Source organism: Rhipicephalus sanguineus, chromosome 8, assembly GCF_013339695.2.
Source record: "Rhipicephalus sanguineus isolate Rsan-2018 chromosome 8, BIME_Rsan_1.4, whole genome shotgun sequence".
NCBI lineage: Eukaryota > Metazoa > Arthropoda > Arachnida > Ixodida > Ixodidae > Rhipicephalus > Rhipicephalus sanguineus.
This window is the reverse complement of record NC_051183.1, coordinates 33,697,304-33,716,366: the sequence shown is the minus strand read 5'-3', so window position 1 is coordinate 33,716,366 and position 19,063 is coordinate 33,697,304. Positions and strand designations below refer to the sequence as shown.

Here is a 19,063-nt window from a genome sequence, read left to right as displayed (position 1 = left end):
GTTCCGACATGTCGTCGGCTCTGTCGACGGATAATTTGTCGACGAAATGACCGAGGCATCCATGAATTCCAACAGCTCTACTATACCACATACTTCACTACACATGGACCCCTCGTCACCACGATCACGACCGGATCCTATAACAAGTCATGACCAGCTGCTGGTGCTCACTGATAATGGTGATGATGCCCTTGTTCAAGAACTGTCAAGAACTTCTTGTACACATGCACACGTGTTCGTGAAACGTGCGTGCGTTCTCGGGACACGTATAAGCACTACATATCAGCTTACCGCTTCTGATTTTGGTAATACCCACGTTGCCATTGGCAGCGTTACCCAACCGTAAACAACTGGTTATAAAACACATATGCAGCTCTTCAACATATATATGTGTGCGTATAAAATATATACAAATCTTTAGCGTCATTTTGTAACGTGTCGCTCAGTAAAAAAAGTTGCGCCACAGTCACCTACCCGCCACATGCTTCGCATAACATCGACTACCACGGTACGTGAGATCTGCCGAATTTTTTAAAATTTCGGTTGAAATCCAGGAGTCAATACCTTTATACAGCAGTCAGTAGCTTGCAACACTCAAAAGGCTTATTTAAAATTCAGCAAATGTAATCGAAATCTGTAGTGCTAAATCAGAAAAATGTTTACCGGCTTTTTTATGTGGAAGCTCTTTGTTTCGTTTTAAACGCTGTGATACCTTTTTAACGCTTCGCTGAGCGCTGACAAATGCTGGATGGTCAGCTTGCCAATCATATGCGTCTAACATAAATTCCCACAGTACGTGGACTCCATAGTTTTCTTTTTTTTTTAACTCGATCATTCAAGTTTCAAGTTTATTTCCCTAGCTAAGTAAATGCAAAATGCGCAAACACTGCATGGCTTCTTAGCCGAATGCTAGTTGTGGGACCATTTAAAAATATGAACGAATACATACATATATGTAATACGCAGTAACAAGTCAATGACGCGATATTGCAGAGAATGAACATTAGAACATATTTTGTTGGTTAGAAAAACAACACTTAAAACCCTCTAGATCAGGGGTCGGCCACCTGCGGCCCGCGGGCCGCATGTGGCCCCCGGAACGACGTAAACCCTCCCCATGGCATGGTCACCTCTTACATGATGGCCGACAAGGCCGTTTTGACCACAAATGGGGTTATACAGTAACAAAGAAAAATCACTTCCAGTTGACATTACAACCTATGTTTGTCAATTTTAACCATGTGGCATGCGTGCTGAAAACAAACACGATTTCTCTTCCAGTTTTGTGCATTATTGTCAATCCGCCAAATTTTTTCTCTTTTACACGTTTATTAAGGCTTTCGCCTTAATAAACGAGTAATTGGGGACGGTTTGCAGGCGCACAGAGGGGTAAAATATCTTTCGGGGGAGTATTAAACAGATTCACACCCTGCAAGGAGGGTGTGAAACACCTCTGCCCCTTTTCGTCGCTTACGTAACTCCCATGGCGCCGCATGTCAAGCTCGGCTGCACGTGTCAGCGCTCAATTGACGGGTCGTAGCGGAGGGAGTGAAAAGAGAGTAAATAAAAAAAAACTCCCCAGACGCGTCCATCACACACGCAGCTGCCCAGTCTTTCTCGGTGACAGCTCTTGCCTTGACGTCGGCGGGTTCCATATTAAACGAGCCGTCGAAGACAAGCCAGCGATCTTTCTTTCTTTCTTTCTTTCTTTCTTTTCTTCTTTCTTTCTTTTCTTTCTTTTTTCTTTTCTTTCTTTCTTCTTTCTTTCTTTCTTTCTTTTCTTCCTTTTTCTTTCTTTCTTTTCTTTCTTTTCTTTCTTTCTTTCTTTCTTTCTTTCTTTCTTTGCTCTCTTTCTTTCTTTCTTTCTTTCTTTCTTTCTTTTGTTTCACCACAATTCTCTTTCAATTCTCAAGGAGTGATGCGTCAGAACTTTTACAGCATTCGTACTTTGGCAGTCGCCGTGAGCCCGTTGCGTCTGTAAGTCGCAATTAGCTGCAAAAAGGCCTGTGGGCCTGCTACGGTACTTTCTGTTCTAGGCCTAGCTACGAGAGCTAAATAGCATGTCTTTGCTGCCTTGTCCAGCATTAGCGTTGAACGTAGTAATTGCACCCTGGCCGTCATCATCATCATCATCATCAGCCTGTCTACGCCCACTGCAGGGCTAAGGCCTCTCCCATGTTCCGCCGATCAAACCGGTCCTGTGCTTTCTGATGCCACGTTATACCGGCAAACTTCTTAATCTCATCTACCCACCTAATTTTCTGTCTCCCCCTCACGCGTTTGCCATCTCTTGGAATCCAGTCAGTTACCCTTAATGACCACCGGTTATCCTGCCGACGTGCTACGTGCCCGGCCAATATCCATTTCTTCTTCTTCATTTCAACTATGATGTCCTTAACCCCCGTTTGTTCCTGACCCACTCTGCTCTCTTCCTGTCTCTTAAGGTTACACCTATCATTTTCCTTTCCATCGTCGCTGCGTCGTCCTCAATTTAAGTGAACCCTCTTTGTAAGTCTCCAGGTTTCTGCTCCGTAGGTAAGTACCGGTTAAGATGGCAGCTGTTATATACCTTCTCTTGAGGGATAGTGGTAGACTATACCATTCATGATTTGATCAATTCGCTTGCCGAATGAGCCCCAACCCATCCTATTCTTCTAGTTATTTCACTCTCATGGTTCGGCTCCGCGGTTACTACCTGTCTAAGTAGGACGTGCTCCCTTTACAACTTCAAGTCTCGCCACCTATCGCAAAGCGCTGTCTCTGCAAGGATGGTTCCACATTACTTTAGTTTTATTCATATTAATTTTCCGACCTACTCTTCTACTTTTCCGTATCAGTTCAGTAATCATGAGCTGTAATTCGTCTCCGCGTTACTCATCAATGCAATGTCATCAGCGAATCGCTAGGTTACTGAGATACTCTCCATTAACTCTATCCCTAACGCTTACCAATCTAGGGCCCTGAAAACTTCCTGTAAACATGCGGTTGAATAACATTGGAGCGATCGTGTCTCCCTGCCGTACGCCCTTCTTTATTGGGATTCTGTCGCTTTCTTTATGGAGGACTACAGTGGCTGTGGATCCGCTGTAGATTTCTTCCATTATGTTATATAGGCTTCGTCGATGCCTTGATTCCGCAGTGCCTGCATGACTGTGATGTCTCCACCGAATCAAATGCCTTCTCGTAATCTATGAAGGCTATGTATAGGGGTTGGTTGTATTCCGCGCATTTCTCTATCACCTGATTGATAGTATGAATATGGTCTATTGTGAGAATCCTGTACGAAATCCTGCCTGGTCCCTTGGTTGATTGAACTCTAATGTCGTATTAATTCTGTTAGCAATTACTTTTGTAAATAGCTTGTAGACAACGGACAGTAAGCTTATGGGCCTGTAATTTTTCAGGTCCCTTGACGTCTCCTTTCTTATTGGATCAAGATGATGTTGGCATTCTTCCAAGATTCTGGTATCCTCCCCGTCGAGAGGCACTTCGTATAACAGGGTGGCCAGTTTCTCTAACATAATCTCTCCACCGTCTTTCTAACAGGTCTGATGTTACCTGATCCTCACCAGACTGCTTTGCCTCTTTGCATTCCCCTTTAGGGCTTTCTTTACTTTCTTCTGTCAGACTGGGTGGGTATGTCAGAATTACTCCTCTGCGCTTTACTCCTTCTTACGTTATCATCCCTGAATGTCTCGGCTGCTGCTTACAGATCTCTGAGAAACTTCTCCGCTACCTCAACTATTCTATCCATATTGTTTGTGACCTTGCCTTCCTTGTCCCTTATTGTATACATCTGGCCCTGGTTACCCTGGCCGTAGTTACCTAAAAATCGTAATGGCGTTGCACTGGTATAAGCGCGACGATTCGGGTGCGATTCCCGGCAAGTTTCGAGAAGGTCGAAATCTTACAATGCAAGTTTTGAATTTAGGTGCTCATTAAAAAAAAAAAAAACTCTCGCATGGCCCAAAATAATATGGAGTCTGGCTCTGCTGCGAAGCTTATAGTCCTATCGTGGTATTGGCATGAGGAAGAACAATAATTATTATTAAATAACAATTATTAATAAAATCGATGCTTTTTGCTGCCGCTTCGTACTTACAATGCACGACACTCCTAACACATTGCGTGTGTTTTGTACATATTGTCTGAGTCATGTTGGTTGGCATTTGTGTGTAAAGTCGGAGCCCGTTAGGCGTAATTTGACAGAATTAACATTGCGCGAATGAAAGCTTGCTAACGGGATATGGCTAAGGATTTAGTAAGCAAACTGTTCAACTGAAGCCATGCCTACGATCTACCCTACCGTGAAAGGTTCTTGCGACAGCGCTGCTCGAAATCAAGGGAAAACAAATGTTAGAACTAACCAGCCGCTTACGACCAAAAGACGAGAGCGTTGGCGTACCTCTACACCTTCGTTTATTTCGTCATGCATCTCTACCCCCCAACCTTCTTCACGACGCGTCAGTCGTCGGTGACGTTCTCTGTTCGGGGCGTCGTGCCGGGGCCCCACACTTTAAATATATCCGCTCCTCCGAGTATGGGAGAGAGGGGGCACGGTTCGCTGCACGCCGTGGGCGTTTGCGTTCCTCGACCGCGAGCTGCACGTTTCGGCAGTATGGTTTGTGTTCCGTGCACTGCGGCCAAAGGTACGTAGACACAGAATGCGCTGTCTCGTGACGACGTGCTCCGAGTCGACGAACACCTTTATGGGTGTATATAGGGTGCTTGCACTGCGAGGGAAAGTACAGGAATTCAGAGTTTCACTTCAGAATAGGTACGCGGCTTTAACCGAGGAAACCGACCTTAGCGTTGACGCAATGAATGATAATCTGACTAGTATCATTTAAGGAGTGTGCAGTCGAAGTCGGGGGTACAGTCGTTAGACAGGACACTGGTAAGCTATCCCAAGAGACGAAAAACCTCATTAAGAAACGTCAAGCTATGAAAGCCTCAAATGCAACAGACAAAATAGAGCTGGCGGAGCTTTCGAAGTTGATCAATAGGCGTAAAGTAGTCGACATAAGAAAGTATAATATGGAGAGAATTGAGCATGCTCTAAAGAACGGAAGAAGCCTCAAAGCTACGAAGACAAACTGTGCATAGGCAAAATCAGATGTATGCGTTAAGGGACAGGATGGCAATGTCACAACCAATATGGATAGAATAGTTGAGATAGCGGAAGAGTTCTACAGAGATCTGTACAGCAGCCGAGACAGTCAGGATGATAACGTAAGAAGCAGTAATATCCCAGAGGAATCTGACATCCCACCAGTATTAACAGGAGAAGTAAAGAAAGCCCTAAAGGGAATGCAAAGAGGCAAAGCCGCTGGTGAGGATCAGGTAACATCAGACCTGTTGAAAGACGGTGGAGAGATTATGGTAGAGAAACTGGCCACCCTGTATACGAAGTGTCTCTCGACAGGGAGGATACCAGAATCTTGGAAGAATGCCAACATCATCTTGATCCATAAGAAAGGGGACGTCAAGGACCTGAAAAATTACAGGCCCATCAGCCTTCTGTCCGTTGTCTACAAGCTATTCACAAAAGTAATTGCTAACAGAATTAATACGACATTAGAGTTTAATCAACCAAGGGACCAGGCAGGATTTCGTACAGGCTTCTCAACAATAGACCATATTCATACTATCAATCAGGTGATAGAGAAATGCGCGGAATACAACCAACCCCTATACATAAGCCTTCATAGATTACGAGAAGGCATTTGATTCGGTGGAGACATCAGCAGTCATGCAAGCACTACGGAATCAGGTGCATCGACGAAGCCTATATAAACATAATGGAAGAAATCTACAGCGCATCCACAGCCACTATAGTCCTTCATAAAGAAAGCGACAGAATCCCAATAAAGAAGGGCGTACGACAGGGAGACACGATCTCTCCAATGCTATTCACCGCGTGTTTACAGGAGGTTTTCAGGGCCTAGATTGGGAAGAATTAGGGATAAGAGTTAATGGAGAGTATCTCAGTAACCTGCGCTTCGCTGATGACATTGCATTGATGAGTAACGCGGGAGACGAATTACAGCTCATGATTACTGAACTGGATACGGAAGTAGAAGAGTAGGTCTGAAAATTATATGCATAAACTAAAGTAATGTGGAACAATCTTGGCAGAGAACAGCGCTTCGCGATAGGTGGCGAGACGCTGGAAGTTTGTAAAGGAGTACGTCTACTTAGGACAGGTAGTAACCGCGGAGCCGAACCATGAGAGTGAAATAACTAGAAGAATAAGGATGGGATGGGGCTCATTCGGCAAGCACTATCAAATCATGAATGGTAGTCTACCACCATCTCTCAAGAGGAAGGTATATAACAGCTGCATCTTACCGGTACTTACGTACGGAGCAGAAACGTGGAGACTTACAAAGAGGGTTCAACTTAAATTGAGGACGACGCAGCGAGCGATGGAAAGGAAAATGATAGGTGTAACCTTAAGAGACAGGAAGAGAGCAGAGTGGGTCAGGGAACAAACGGGGGTAAGGATATCATAGTTGAAATCAAGAAGAAGAAATGGATATGGGCCGGGCACGTAGCACGTCGGCAGGGATAACCGGTGGTCATTAAGGGTAACTGACTGGATTCCAAGAGAGGGCAAACGCGTAAGGGGAAGACAGAAAATTAGGTGGGTAGATGAGATTAAGAAGTTTGTAGGTATAACGTGGCAACAGAAAGCACAGGACCGGGTTGATTGGCGGAACATGGGAGAGGCCTTTGCCCTGCAGTGGGCGTAGACAGGCTGATGATGATGATGATGATGATGATGATAGGGTGCTTTGTTTGTACCGTTACTCGGTCACGGGTTCCTGTTGTCTCGTGATGAAGTTCCCTGGTACGGGAGAGAAGTTCGAGATAACACCTTTATGGGTGTATAAAGGCTGTTTTCGTTGTACCGTTCCTGGACCGCGTGTTGCACATTCGTGAGTCTAGCTGTTTCGTGCACTGCTACAAAGGTTGCGAGTCAAGAGAACATGTTCTCGTGACGACGTGCTGATGGTACGGGAGGTTAACAGCTTCATAGTTGTATAAAGGGTGTTTTTTAAATGCGAAGCATTTTTTAGCGAATCCTAGGTACTTTGAGTGTTTCTATCTATCTATCTATCTATCTATCTATCTATCTATCTATCTATCTATCTATCTATCTATCTATCTATCTATCTATCTATCTATCTATCTATCTATCTATCTATCTATCTATCTATCTATCTATCTATCTATCTATCTATCTATCTATCTATCTATCTATCTATCTATCTATCTATCTATCTATCTATCTATCTATCTATCTATCTATCTATCTATCTATCTATCTATCTATCTATCTATCTATCTATCTATCTATCTATCTATCTATCTATCTATCTATCTATCTATCTATCTATCTAATCTAGCCGCTTACGTCTGGGTGCTCTCGTGATCGCCTCCTTAACTTGGTGTAGACCAAAAATTCGGCAGAACCCACGTACCGTGGGGGTCGATATTATGCGAAGCATGCGGCGGGTAGGTGACTGTGGCGTAACTTTTTTTACTGAGCGACACGTTACAAAATGACGCTAAAGATTTGTATAAATTTTATACGCACACTTATATATGTTGAAGAGCCGCATATGTGTTATATAACAAGTTGTTTACGGTTAGGTAACGCTACCAATGGCAACGTGGGTATTACCAATACCAGAAGCGGTAAGCTGATATGTAGTGCTTATACGTGTCCCGAGAGCGCACGCACGCTTCACGAACCCGTGTGCATGTGTGCAAGAAGTTCTTGACAGTTCTTGAACAAGGACACCATCACCGTCATCAGTGAGCACCAGCAGCTGACTTGTTATAGGATCCGGTCGTGATCGTGGTGACGTGGGGTCCATGCGTAGTGAAGTATGTGGTATCGTAGAGCTGTTGGAATACGTGGATGCCTCGGCCATTTTGCCGACAAATTGTCTGTCGACAGAGCCGGCGACATGTCGGAACCTGAAGCCACCCTTCGCGTTGGTGAGGTATAGGCCGTCGAGGCTGGTTGGCCTGGTAAGTGCTATGTAGACCAACATCAGTGGATGTTGTTTGTCGTATTTGTAGACTACCTGGGCGTATGTGGCTTACGTAGCCTAGTCTACAAAGCGGCTGTCAATCAATCTGGCATTATCCTCGGTCAGCATGAGGCCATCACCCAGCCTCGTAAGAAATGAAGAGGACACTGCGTCGTTCTGGCGGACTAAGTGCACTTTACAGTGCGGTGATGTGGATATCATAGGTAACTTTCGTTAATGTATTCCTCCGGGGTCGAGCAATGCTTCAATATAGCTTGCTGAATCAGGAATACAAACGTAATGTTTATTAGACTGCTATAAAAGCGGAGCCAACACTGGAACTACAGACGTTAGTCTGATATGACGCCTGTATCGTTGGAGTAGACATCGTAGGAGTACCATGTAGTGTTAATTGCTTTCTTGTAAAATTAGATAGCCAGCACCACAACCACAATTGACGTTGCACCGATATTACGCCTGCGTAAGCTGTTTTTCCAAACCAATTTATCTGAGGAGGCGAAAGTATCCGCCACCGCACAGTAAACTGAACAGGCCTCAGGCATTGACGCTCAGACTCCTGCAGGTCGGGGCATATCCCAGTCCCGCACTCTTGCACAAAATTTACCCAGAAATTCAGACGTCAAACACGTGCGCGCTTTGCTCAGACTTTGCCAGCTTAGATCATATGCTCTGGCGGTGCCCTGCGTTACGGCTTCAAAACGTTACATCGTCAAAGTGGGATGCTGCGCTACGCAGTACGGATTTCAGGACGCAGCTATGGGCAGTCCAACGGGCCCACGACGTGGCGGACAGGTTAGGCCTATCTGTCCCGACGTGGGAGCGGCCCGCTACGTGCTAGTTCACGCCCCGACGGACCTAAATAAAGTTTTTCCATACCATACCATACCAATTTATCGACCTGGCGTGGCTCAGTGGTAGAATACCTGATTGCCACGCAGAATGCTTGGGTTCGATTCCTGCTGGGATCCTAATTTTCATTCTTTCCATTCGTTGAGTCAACGCTGCCGATGTCGGTTTTCCTTAACGCTCTAGCAATTAAGTGAACAATGTCTGTTCTCGCCGTTCCTGGGTAGATATAAACTGTCAATCACCAGTGGCGCATACCCGTACACCGCGGCCCGTGGTAAACGGGTATGTGCCACACGTGTCTAGTGGAAAGGGTTTGACGACGTACGCGACAAGATTTTAATGTTATTCATGTCATGACCCGGCAGTCATATTCGTCAAATTCTCTTACCCTCCCATGCAAATGTTGGTCTACACCATGTTAAGTAGGTGATTATGAGAGCACCCAGACGTAGGCGGCTAGATAGATAGATAGATACGTAGATAGAAACGCTCAAAGTGCCAGAGGTTCGCTAAGAAATGCTTCGCATTTAAAATGGCATGGGAGGGTAAGAGGGGTTGACGAATATGACTGTCTGGTCATGACATGAAAAACGTGAAAATCCTGTCCCATAGGTCTTCAAACCCTTTCTGCCAGACACCTGTGGCACATACCCGTATACTGTCGGCCGTGGTATACGGGTATGCGCCAGAGGTGATTGACAGTTTACCCAGGAACGGCGAGAACATACACTGGTAATTTAAATGGGAGAGCGTTAAGGAAAACCGACACCGGCAGCGTTGACCCGATGAATGCAAAGGATAAAAATCAGGATCCCAGCAGGAATCGAACCCAAGCATTCCGCGTGGCAGTCAGGTATTCTACCACAGAGCCACGCCAGGTCTAGAAACTGCTTTGGAAAAAGACCCTATGCAGGCGTAATGTCGGTGCAACGCCAATTCTGTTTGTAGTGCTTGCAATCTAATTTTATAATAAGGCATTAAAAACACTACATATGTACTCCTATGATACATGCGTCATGTCGGGTTAACGTCAATTGTGGTTCCAGTGCGGGATCCGCTTTTATAGCACTCCAGTCAACATTACATTTGCATTCCTATGATTCAGCAAGCTATATTCAAGCGTTGCTCGACCCCAGAGGAGTATACACTAAAGAAAGTTACGTATGCTATTCACATCATTGCACCGTCGCATGCACTTCGTTTCGACATCACAGGCGTCCGTGCTCTAACGTGAGTGCCGATACTACGTGAAGTTACCATTTAAACGTCAATCTAGTCGGCGTGCCTGGTAAGCCAACGATGTGCACACAACTCCTCCATTTACAAAAAGACGTCAATCCACCTCGTAACACTTCGCTCAAGGCCAAAAAATGCAGCATAGTACTACTGGCTGCCTGCTTCGCATGAAACCGATTCCCACAAGGCGTGGTATCTGCCGAATTTTAGGTTGTACTGTTGTATGTGCAACATGCCTCGACGGCATGTTGCACATTGGCGAGTCTGGATCTGTTTCATGCACCGCGCAGAAAGTTGCCGAGCCGGAGAATGTGTTGTCTCGTGATGACGTGTAGTATCGTGATGACCCCATATATGGTATTGGAGGTCTTGCCACGAAAGTCTTGTTTTGTGAATGAATGATACATGATGTGCTCACTCGTATAATTTGTTGTATTGGTTGCACATGTGCTAAGTTGCTTACATATAGCAAATATTCCTTTTTCCCTTTTCGTTGACGTCACAGTTGAAAATTCCCCGAAAGAGGGAAAATTTCCTGCATGTAGAATCACTGCATACTACCCTTCTAGTTCACTTTAGCGTCAAGATCTAGAGCACCGCAAGGTCCACACATTCGTTGAAGAACATCGCACGTCATCTGTGACAGCATAAATATCGTGTCGGGCTTGTGATTGTACTATTAGGCTGCTCGTTTTAAAGGTTTGGGCTGTGTGCGATGTATTAGTCGTCTTAAGCGTCAAATCCTTGTTGCGCAGGGTATGAAGTGACGTAAGAAGAAATGATTGGAGATTGTGGCCTGTGCCAGTACGGAGGTCGCGGTGTGAGGTTTGGTAAGGCGGGGCAAGAAAGGACTGGCTCCATCGAGACTACGTTTGATTGTCCGGGCTGCCTTTTGCTCTCTTCCCCGTCAAAACCACGCGACAGTATAGAAACGTGGACGGCTTACTGCTCTTTCGGTTAAAACATAAGAGAAATGTTTTACTGGGAGCAAGTTCGCCCAGTAAAGCGTTACTTCTTTACTGGCTGCGTTTTGCTTTTAGGGGCGAAGCTCCTTAAAGCGGCACCCGTTCGTCCCTCGTAGTGCGTAACCAGTCGTAACGCTAGTACCAGATCTTGACCTCCAAGGTGGTGCCGGTGGGAGATTTCTCCTGTGCGTTGTTGAACAATAAAAAATTCGCAGCGTGCGCGTTAACTAAAAGCCGAATTCTGTCTCTCATTCCCCATTAGCAGCCATTGGCATATTCCAGTAGGAAACGTTAGTAGAAGTAGAAGTGTAAGTGTTAGCTAAAAGCCGACTTCTTCTGTCTCTCATTTCCATTAGCAGCCATTGTTTACCTCCAAGGTAGTGCCTGGTGAGATTTCTCCTGTGCGTGATTAAACAATAAAAATTTTGTTCAAAACGCCGTTGATTGATGAAATAAACCAACGAAAGACGCCAGATGTTTTCTAAAAGCAAAACGAAAGGACGCCAGATGTTTCTAAAGCAAAACGAAAAGACGCCAGCTGCTTAACGAAAGACGCCAGATGTTTTCTAAAGCAATGGTTTTCTAAACAATGAAAATTCACAGCGTACACGTAAAGTTAAAGTGAGCTGCAAGTCGTCATAACTCTCATCGAACCTTTAGTATAAACGCGCCCGATCTCACGTCGGTAATGATGTACTGGGCAGAATTCACGGAAGATTCACGGATTACCGATGAACCTCCGCAGCTTCGCCCACTCATCATCATTCACTACGTGGATATGCTGTGATTTTTTCACCGTCACAACCACGTGACAGTATAGAAACGTGAGCAGCTAATTGCTCTTTTATACTATGCTGGGTTACAACATGAGGGAAAATGTTTTACTGGCCACAAGTTCGCGCAATAAAGCGCTTCATCTTTACCGGCTGCGTTTTGCTTTCTTCACCGTCACAACCACGTAACAGTATAGAAACGTGAACGGCTTACTGCTCTTTTATACTATGCTCGGTTGCAACCTAAGAGAAAATGTGAGCTCCTCCCATAAAACCGCGGTGCGCTTGCTCTTCACCTATGAAAGACAGTCGCGCTAACTGGTTTGCACTCGAACTGTAAGTACTTTTTTCTCGGCTGGTCTAAAAAATACGCGCATGATGAGTTAAAGGTCCATCGCTACCTAACATATGACGTTCAGCTGAGCAGCGATGTCGAGTCCCTGACAAAATTTACCAGGACGTTCCAGTTTCCGACCTAAAACGAGCGACACAGACGTGCGTCTATAGGGAAGGTCAATGTCTGAAGCGCTCGAGAAGTGCTTGACGTGCCAAAAATGGTAGGCCCTATTGGGTGGGGCATTTATGCAAATTCTCTGTGGGAGAGACAGCAATGACTGTTGGGGGAGCTGACATTCTTTCTTACGTTGCAACCGAGTATAGAGCATGTAGTTAATTGTATTGTTTACATTTTACGCTAAACACGACCTGTTCGGCTGTCGCTGAACAGGTTGTCTGTAAGAACCTTACTGAAGTTCACCTCGGTGGTACAGTGGTTACGGTGGCTAGCTGCTGACCCGAGAGTCGTCGGTTCGATCCCAGCGCGGCGGTCGCATTTGGATGGAGGCGAAATGGTGGAGGCCCGTGTACCGTGCGATGTCCGTGCACGTTAATGTACGCGTTAATGTGCACGTCAATCTACGCGGCCACTGTTAGAGGTAACACGGCGGGCGTGGCCGCGCTTTCATTGCCACCAAGCGGCTGCCGCGCGAAGTATTGCGGCGCAAGCGCAATCAGCGCCTGAGGCAACGTTAGCTGCGCGTAGTGGTTCCTCCCACTTCTCTGCATGCGCTCTGGTAAAGCGCGCACGCAATCTAGGTTTCGCCGCTCGCGGTGAAATGGGAGGAACCGTAGCAGACGACGCGCAGCTAACTCCGCCTCTGGCACTGATTGCGCTTGCTTATTATTATGATATTACGGTTGCTTTTCTCGTAAAACCCCAGATAGTTATGCAGAAGGACGGCGATATGGGCTAGTTTGTTAAAGTGCATTTTTAAAGGTGTTTGCAGCTGAAGCACATAAGTGCTGAAGGAAAGGCGACACAGTGAAGAACGGAAGGCAAAAAGAGACGCACACGGGCGCTGACAACAAACTCATTTATTGATCACGACACACATGTTCATATTGCCACGCCCGCTTCTTGGCGTAGTCAGGGGGGGGGGGGGTTAGGGGGGTTCAAACCCCCCCCCCCCCGAAATTTTTCACTTTTGCTTGCGTATATATACACGCGCACCTACAAACGCACGCACGAACATACATAAACTATGGTTGAACCCCCCCGAAAAAAATTTCTGGCTACGCCCCTGCCAGCAACGACGGTTATCAAAGCTCGAAGCTGACCGCGGCGCACTGTTCGAGAGGCTTCGCGATTGTAGTAGATCGTTTTGTTAAGATTGCGCGCAGGCCACGTATAGTCTAGATTATTCCAGTGCTTGCGCGACAACCAGTGATAAGACTGGAAAGTTCGATGCATGATATATAAAAGACGGCGCATCCCAGCCATGAGCAGTTTTTCGACGGTCGACACAAACAGATGAAAAACACTTGTTTTCAAGCACGTGTCATTAACATGACGAACTTCGGTAGGTAGGCTGATAAAACCGAGGCAGAATGATATCGATTAAAAGGCTAAAAAAAGGTCTAAAAGCGCGAATTCCTTTTCATGTAAAGCAACCGAGGGCTGACTATCGCATTTGTCGTCATATTTCTTAATATAATAGGGCTCTGCAGTTTCCCGTGTTAATTGGTCTTTATGGCGTTCCAACACACACCCGCCCTGAAACTGGGGTTGGCAGCCGGAACTTTGACAGTGCATCGCTAGGTTGGAACTGGTCCCTTTGCCAAGGTCTCCCTCCGTTCTTCACTGTGTCGCCTTTCCCTCAGCACTTACAAGCTTGCGCTGCAAACACCTTTAAAAATGCCCAGATAGTAATATATTACCTTTTTTCCTAATCATCTAAGGCAGGCACGTCGTCGCGACAATCTCAACCTAATCTTTGGATATCGAGGTTTAAAGACCCACTGACGATGAAATGCCTGTGATGGGCGAGGCTTGGGATATCGGAGAAGCGAATGCGCGAGCCACCTTTCGATTACTTGAGTGAAGAACTAGAAATGCTTAAGCCGTTACCTCTGGTGCACATCCTCGCAGTCACCTGATTTACAGGTGGCGCTGCGCTTCAGTACCTGAGCATTCCCGGCTGAGTTAAGTGCCTACTTTTACGCCAGAATGGATTCCTTCAATTGCCAGTGGTTTGTGCTGTCGAGGTCTCCTCTATATCCGTCATCAGTGTCTGGACACTCTACCTATCTCGCGATGAGTTGACGCACATCTTTACGGTATTTAAGACATTAACCTCTTTCGGCACGAGCTATATGATCGACTGTCTGCAAGTGTGTCTAAGTAACACAACATAAGTCTAAGGCACTCGGTATTGCATTCCAAGAAAGGAAACGAAATATGTTGTGCAGTGCGAGTCCTCCTAATAGTGCGTAATTAGATACTGAACTATTCTGCAGTCGGTCGTGTTCCATTTTCACAAAGTAAGAATGGAATCGTAGGCTCAAATTACATACGGAATTTATTTATGGCTTATGGTAGAATGAAGAAAAGTAATACATTTCACGTTGGTCTTGGAACGCGGCACGTCGGCCGAGCCGTCGAACGTCGTGGTGCCTTCCCCAAAGTGGTCGGCTGCACGCATATGCAGCACACTGAGGTTAAGAAAAGACGCAGTCGTTACGCAAAAGGTTCAATACATGCTATGCATAATGTACCTTGCTCTGTCTTGGCCACTGGTCCAAAGAACTCGCAAAAAAAAGTTGCGCCCACGTATTTGGACGTTGCGCTTCAAGGGATCAACCGTTCTTTCAGTACAAAATGAAACGATGGCGAAAAACGAAATAATTTTGGCACGCTGAACTAAACTTGCGTAACAAACAGTGCCGCCACCTTGACCCCATGGTTTGCATAAGGTGCAGAGAGAGAATAACTAAAGTACGAGGCATAGTTGAAAAGGGAAACTGCTTGGGCAATTGGGTGGGGGGGAACACAGGGGAACGGCCTTTCTTTGGTTGGCGAAAACAATTGCGTTACGCAGCGCACGGTATGACGTAGCGAGGTTGCCTGGCACTATACCAAGACCCGATGATTCGCGCTGCCTGTTTGTTGCTCAGTAAAGGGCACAGTGGTGTTTGTGTGTGTGTGTGTGTGTGGGGGGGGTGCATTAGACTTGAGGGATTATCGCGTCGAGGGTCTTATTATTATTTTTCGAGGCATAAACTCAATTGAAAGTGGAGATGTTCTTGAACTTGTTATCATGTGTGTCACACTTCTCAGTTTGCAAACAGCTTTCCTTAGTGTTTTTTTTTTAAATAAATGTGTTTAAGAAGAGGATGGTGCCGATGTATGGCGACGCCTACTCTTCTGTTACATGATATGTTGGCATCGTAAAATTTTGAATCTAGTGATTGTGGTGCTCGAATGTTGACCCCTAGGTCACGGGATAGTCTCTACCCCGCAAGCCACATTTCGATTTAGACAAAATGCTGGAGGCCTGTGTGCGTAGATTTGGGTGCACGTTAAAGAACCCCAGGTGGTTGGAAGTTCTGTAGCCCTCCAATAGGCCTTGCTTATAATCCTATCGTGGTTTTGGGACGTAAACCCCTCTAGTTAATTAATTAAAAATGTCAACCATCACAGAAGTAGACAAACGCATTGGCGCACATTCACGCACTTGTTGTTGGCACTGCCCCGCCACGGTGGTCTAGTGGTTATGGCGCTCGACTGCTGACCCGAAGGTCGCGGGATCGGATCCCGGCCGCGGCGGCTGCATTTTCGATGGAGGTACTTAGATTTAGGTGCACGTTAAAGAACCCCAGGTGGTCGAAATTTCCGGAGCCCTCCACTACGGCGTCTCTCATAATCATATCGTGGTTTTGGGACGTTAAACCCCAGATATTATTATGTTGTTAGCACTACAATATAAATGTTCGGGCAACAGGAGAGTTCTCACTGCACGAATGTTCACACAATGGATAATGTACTCGCATATAACACAATAGTTCACCAAGAAATTCACACGGCAGACACGGGACACTTGCAAAGTATCTCCTAAATGTCGCGGCACTGTAAATACAATTGTCACTTTCGCGGAAATAAATGCTACCTAGGAAAAAACCCGTAAGAACATGTAACCAAGCGTGGCTGTTAATAATTATCAATGTAAACAAAGGAAGGGCAATTTTAAGGGTTCGTTTTTTTCTTTGCTAGGCGCAACATTAATTAGAACTAACAGACAAGAAAGCCAAGGAAAGTATAGGGCATTTTATACGCAGCAATTATGATGTAAATGTGAAGAAAGTAAAGTGGGCGAAACGATAACTTGCCGCAGGCAGGGACCGAACCTGCGGTCTTCGAATAACGCGTCCGATGCTCTACCAACTGAGCTACAGCGGCGGTCATCCCTCCGTGCACTTTATGGGGTATATATGTGCATTTTAAACTTGGGAGTGTTGGTAAGCGCTGCTAGTAGACATGACGGCGAGTGTGTAACAATCTTTTTCTGCCTGCTGACGTCACGAAGCACGTGATCTTTTCTTTTTAAGAGCTGGCAGCTGGCCAGTAATCCCTCGTATACTACCTTAAGGCATTCAGTCTGCCAGGACGAGATGGGGATGACCGCCGCTGTATATCAGTTGGTAAGACATCGGACGCGTTATTCGAAGGTCGCAGGTTCGGTCCCTGCCTGCGGCAACTTATCTTTTCGTCCACTTTACTTTCTTCACATTTACATCACAATTACTAGAAAATAACATCGCCTATCCCTTCCTTATCTTTCTTGTCTGTTAGTTCTAATCAATGTAAACTGTAATTTCTACGCGACTTAGTATCTTTGAGGTATTTCTGATTGCTCCAAAAATGGTTTGAAGGTGTTGGACATGTGCCAGATATTTTCGCTAATGTTCATGGCCGTCTGTAGAGACCATGTATCTTATCCGAAAGTTTCTTGCTTTCGGCACGCACTTTTTTCTGCGGTGAGACAGACGGCTGAACCCAGATTGACACAGCCCTCTAACGATCCATCATGGCACCGATATCCTTTACGAAGCTGGGCTTCCTTTCTAGTTTCTCCTATCATTATGGCACAACGAAGCAAAAGCCGCCATAAAACGCTGTATTATGACAGCGTCGATAGTGTGACTAAGTGACGGAGCGTCTGACGGTAGTGTGAATGGATCCTTACAGGAGCAGCCGACAAAGGGCTGCACTACTTTCATCCGCTGCTGTGGTTACCCCGTTAGATCGAAGACGTTCCAGCGTCACTGATTTCTGGATTGTGCATGAATATGGTTACACTTGCATCTTGCTTGCTTATTGACACGTCGGTTCTGTTTCTTTCAGCACTGGTGGTAAGGTTCCTGACGAAGAGGTACATAGGAGAATATGACCACCAAACAGGTAAACTATGGATTTTCCAGAAAGTAATAGCGTTAGATCGCATGAAGCAGCTTTCGGTAGAGTCGTGGTCTGGGTCGGTTGGTACATATTCCTGAGAAATTCGAACGAATTTCAAGACGAAGCACACAGGTTAGACGTGAAACACACGCAATGGCTGCACTAGCAACCATGCTTTATCGAAAACGCCCATTTACTAGAGAAAACAGGCGAACGTGCGTAGCTCAGGTGCCATAACACGCGCCAGGCAACACCGACAGCGAGATAAACGAAGTACCTAGCGTCATGCCAATACGAAGCTTAGTTCGTACTGCTCCAATGAGATTGAAGGTGTGCATCATGTAATTATATCGTTGTACGCTGATGTGATAAGGTTGGACAATTTCACGCTCCACCAGCTTTCAGCATCGCTTCCATTGAGTAGGTGATGGTCGTGGATTCTGGGCGCAGACTAGGTACTAGATTCACAAACTTTATTATTGATAAATTACAGCTAGAAAATTTAAATTTATTCTCCGTATTCAATGGGCGGGTTTTAAGATAGAATGCAAATAATTATGGATCCCGCAATTGGAATTTAATTATGAAGCAGCCGACCGGAAATACATTGCAGGGGTTGAAAATAACAAACGAAATCTAAGAAAGCAAACATAGAGAATGTTAACCATCATTGCGCTCTACAATGTTCAATGTTAGCTCTATCGCAATTGGTACGTTTGTTAGTCCTCGTTTATGAAACGTTGCTCCGAGTGCTTGTGTCTTAATCAGCGCGTCCATCTTTTTTATTCCTTGCAGAAAACAGGTACAAAAGTGAAATGATGGTGGACGGTGAGCCCGTTCTGTTTGAAATCCTGGACACCTGTCCAAGGGTGAGTAACAGCGATTCGTTACCTAAACCAAACTGATAAGTGCCTTCTGTATGGAGTCATAAGAGATAAGCTTATACGCCACTTTTAGGTGGCAGTATCTTTGTGAGAGCGTGCACAGCTACTTCAGGGATTCCATGCCTACTTCATTCGTTTTGGAGGTAAATAATTATTTAAATATTTGATTAAATGGGAGAACATACCGGCGCAGCTCTGTGGTAGAATACTTGACTGCCTCGCAGAATGCCGGGGTTCAATTCCGGCTCGAACCCTAATTTTACGCTTATCAATCACCGGGATTTTTCGCACGCGGACAACGCCGCCGACACCGACACCGTATTTTTTTGTGACACGAGTTCTTTAACGCTCGTACCGTCACCAACATTGGGCTGTCCTGAGAGCCTGCGATGCAGCGGTTAGGTTACGTCTAACTGCCCCCGCGTGGGAGCGCCCCGAAGTGTCACCCTAAAGGGTGGTTTAAATAAAATTCTTCGTACCGTATCGCGTTGAAATACGCTAGACCGTACTCTCTGCGCAAGCAGTGCATTAACGAAAAAAGAAACTGCGTCATGTA

General features: G+C 45.7%; 1 protein-coding gene across 1 annotated transcript in view; it reads left to right on the top strand.

The window, feature by feature from the left end:
- The window catches only part of LOC119401687 (ras-related and estrogen-regulated growth inhibitor), a 43,322-nt gene that overhangs the window by 12,307 nt on the left and 11,952 nt on the right, over positions 1 to 19,063 (top strand). Inside the window, exons 2-3 of the mRNA XM_037668609.2 lie at positions 17,570 to 17,626; positions 18,419 to 18,492. Of these exons, the coding sequence (XP_037524537.1) occupies positions 17,570 to 17,626; positions 18,419 to 18,492 (131 nt within the window). The remainder of the gene's footprint in view (positions 1 to 17,569; positions 17,627 to 18,418; positions 18,493 to 19,063) is intronic.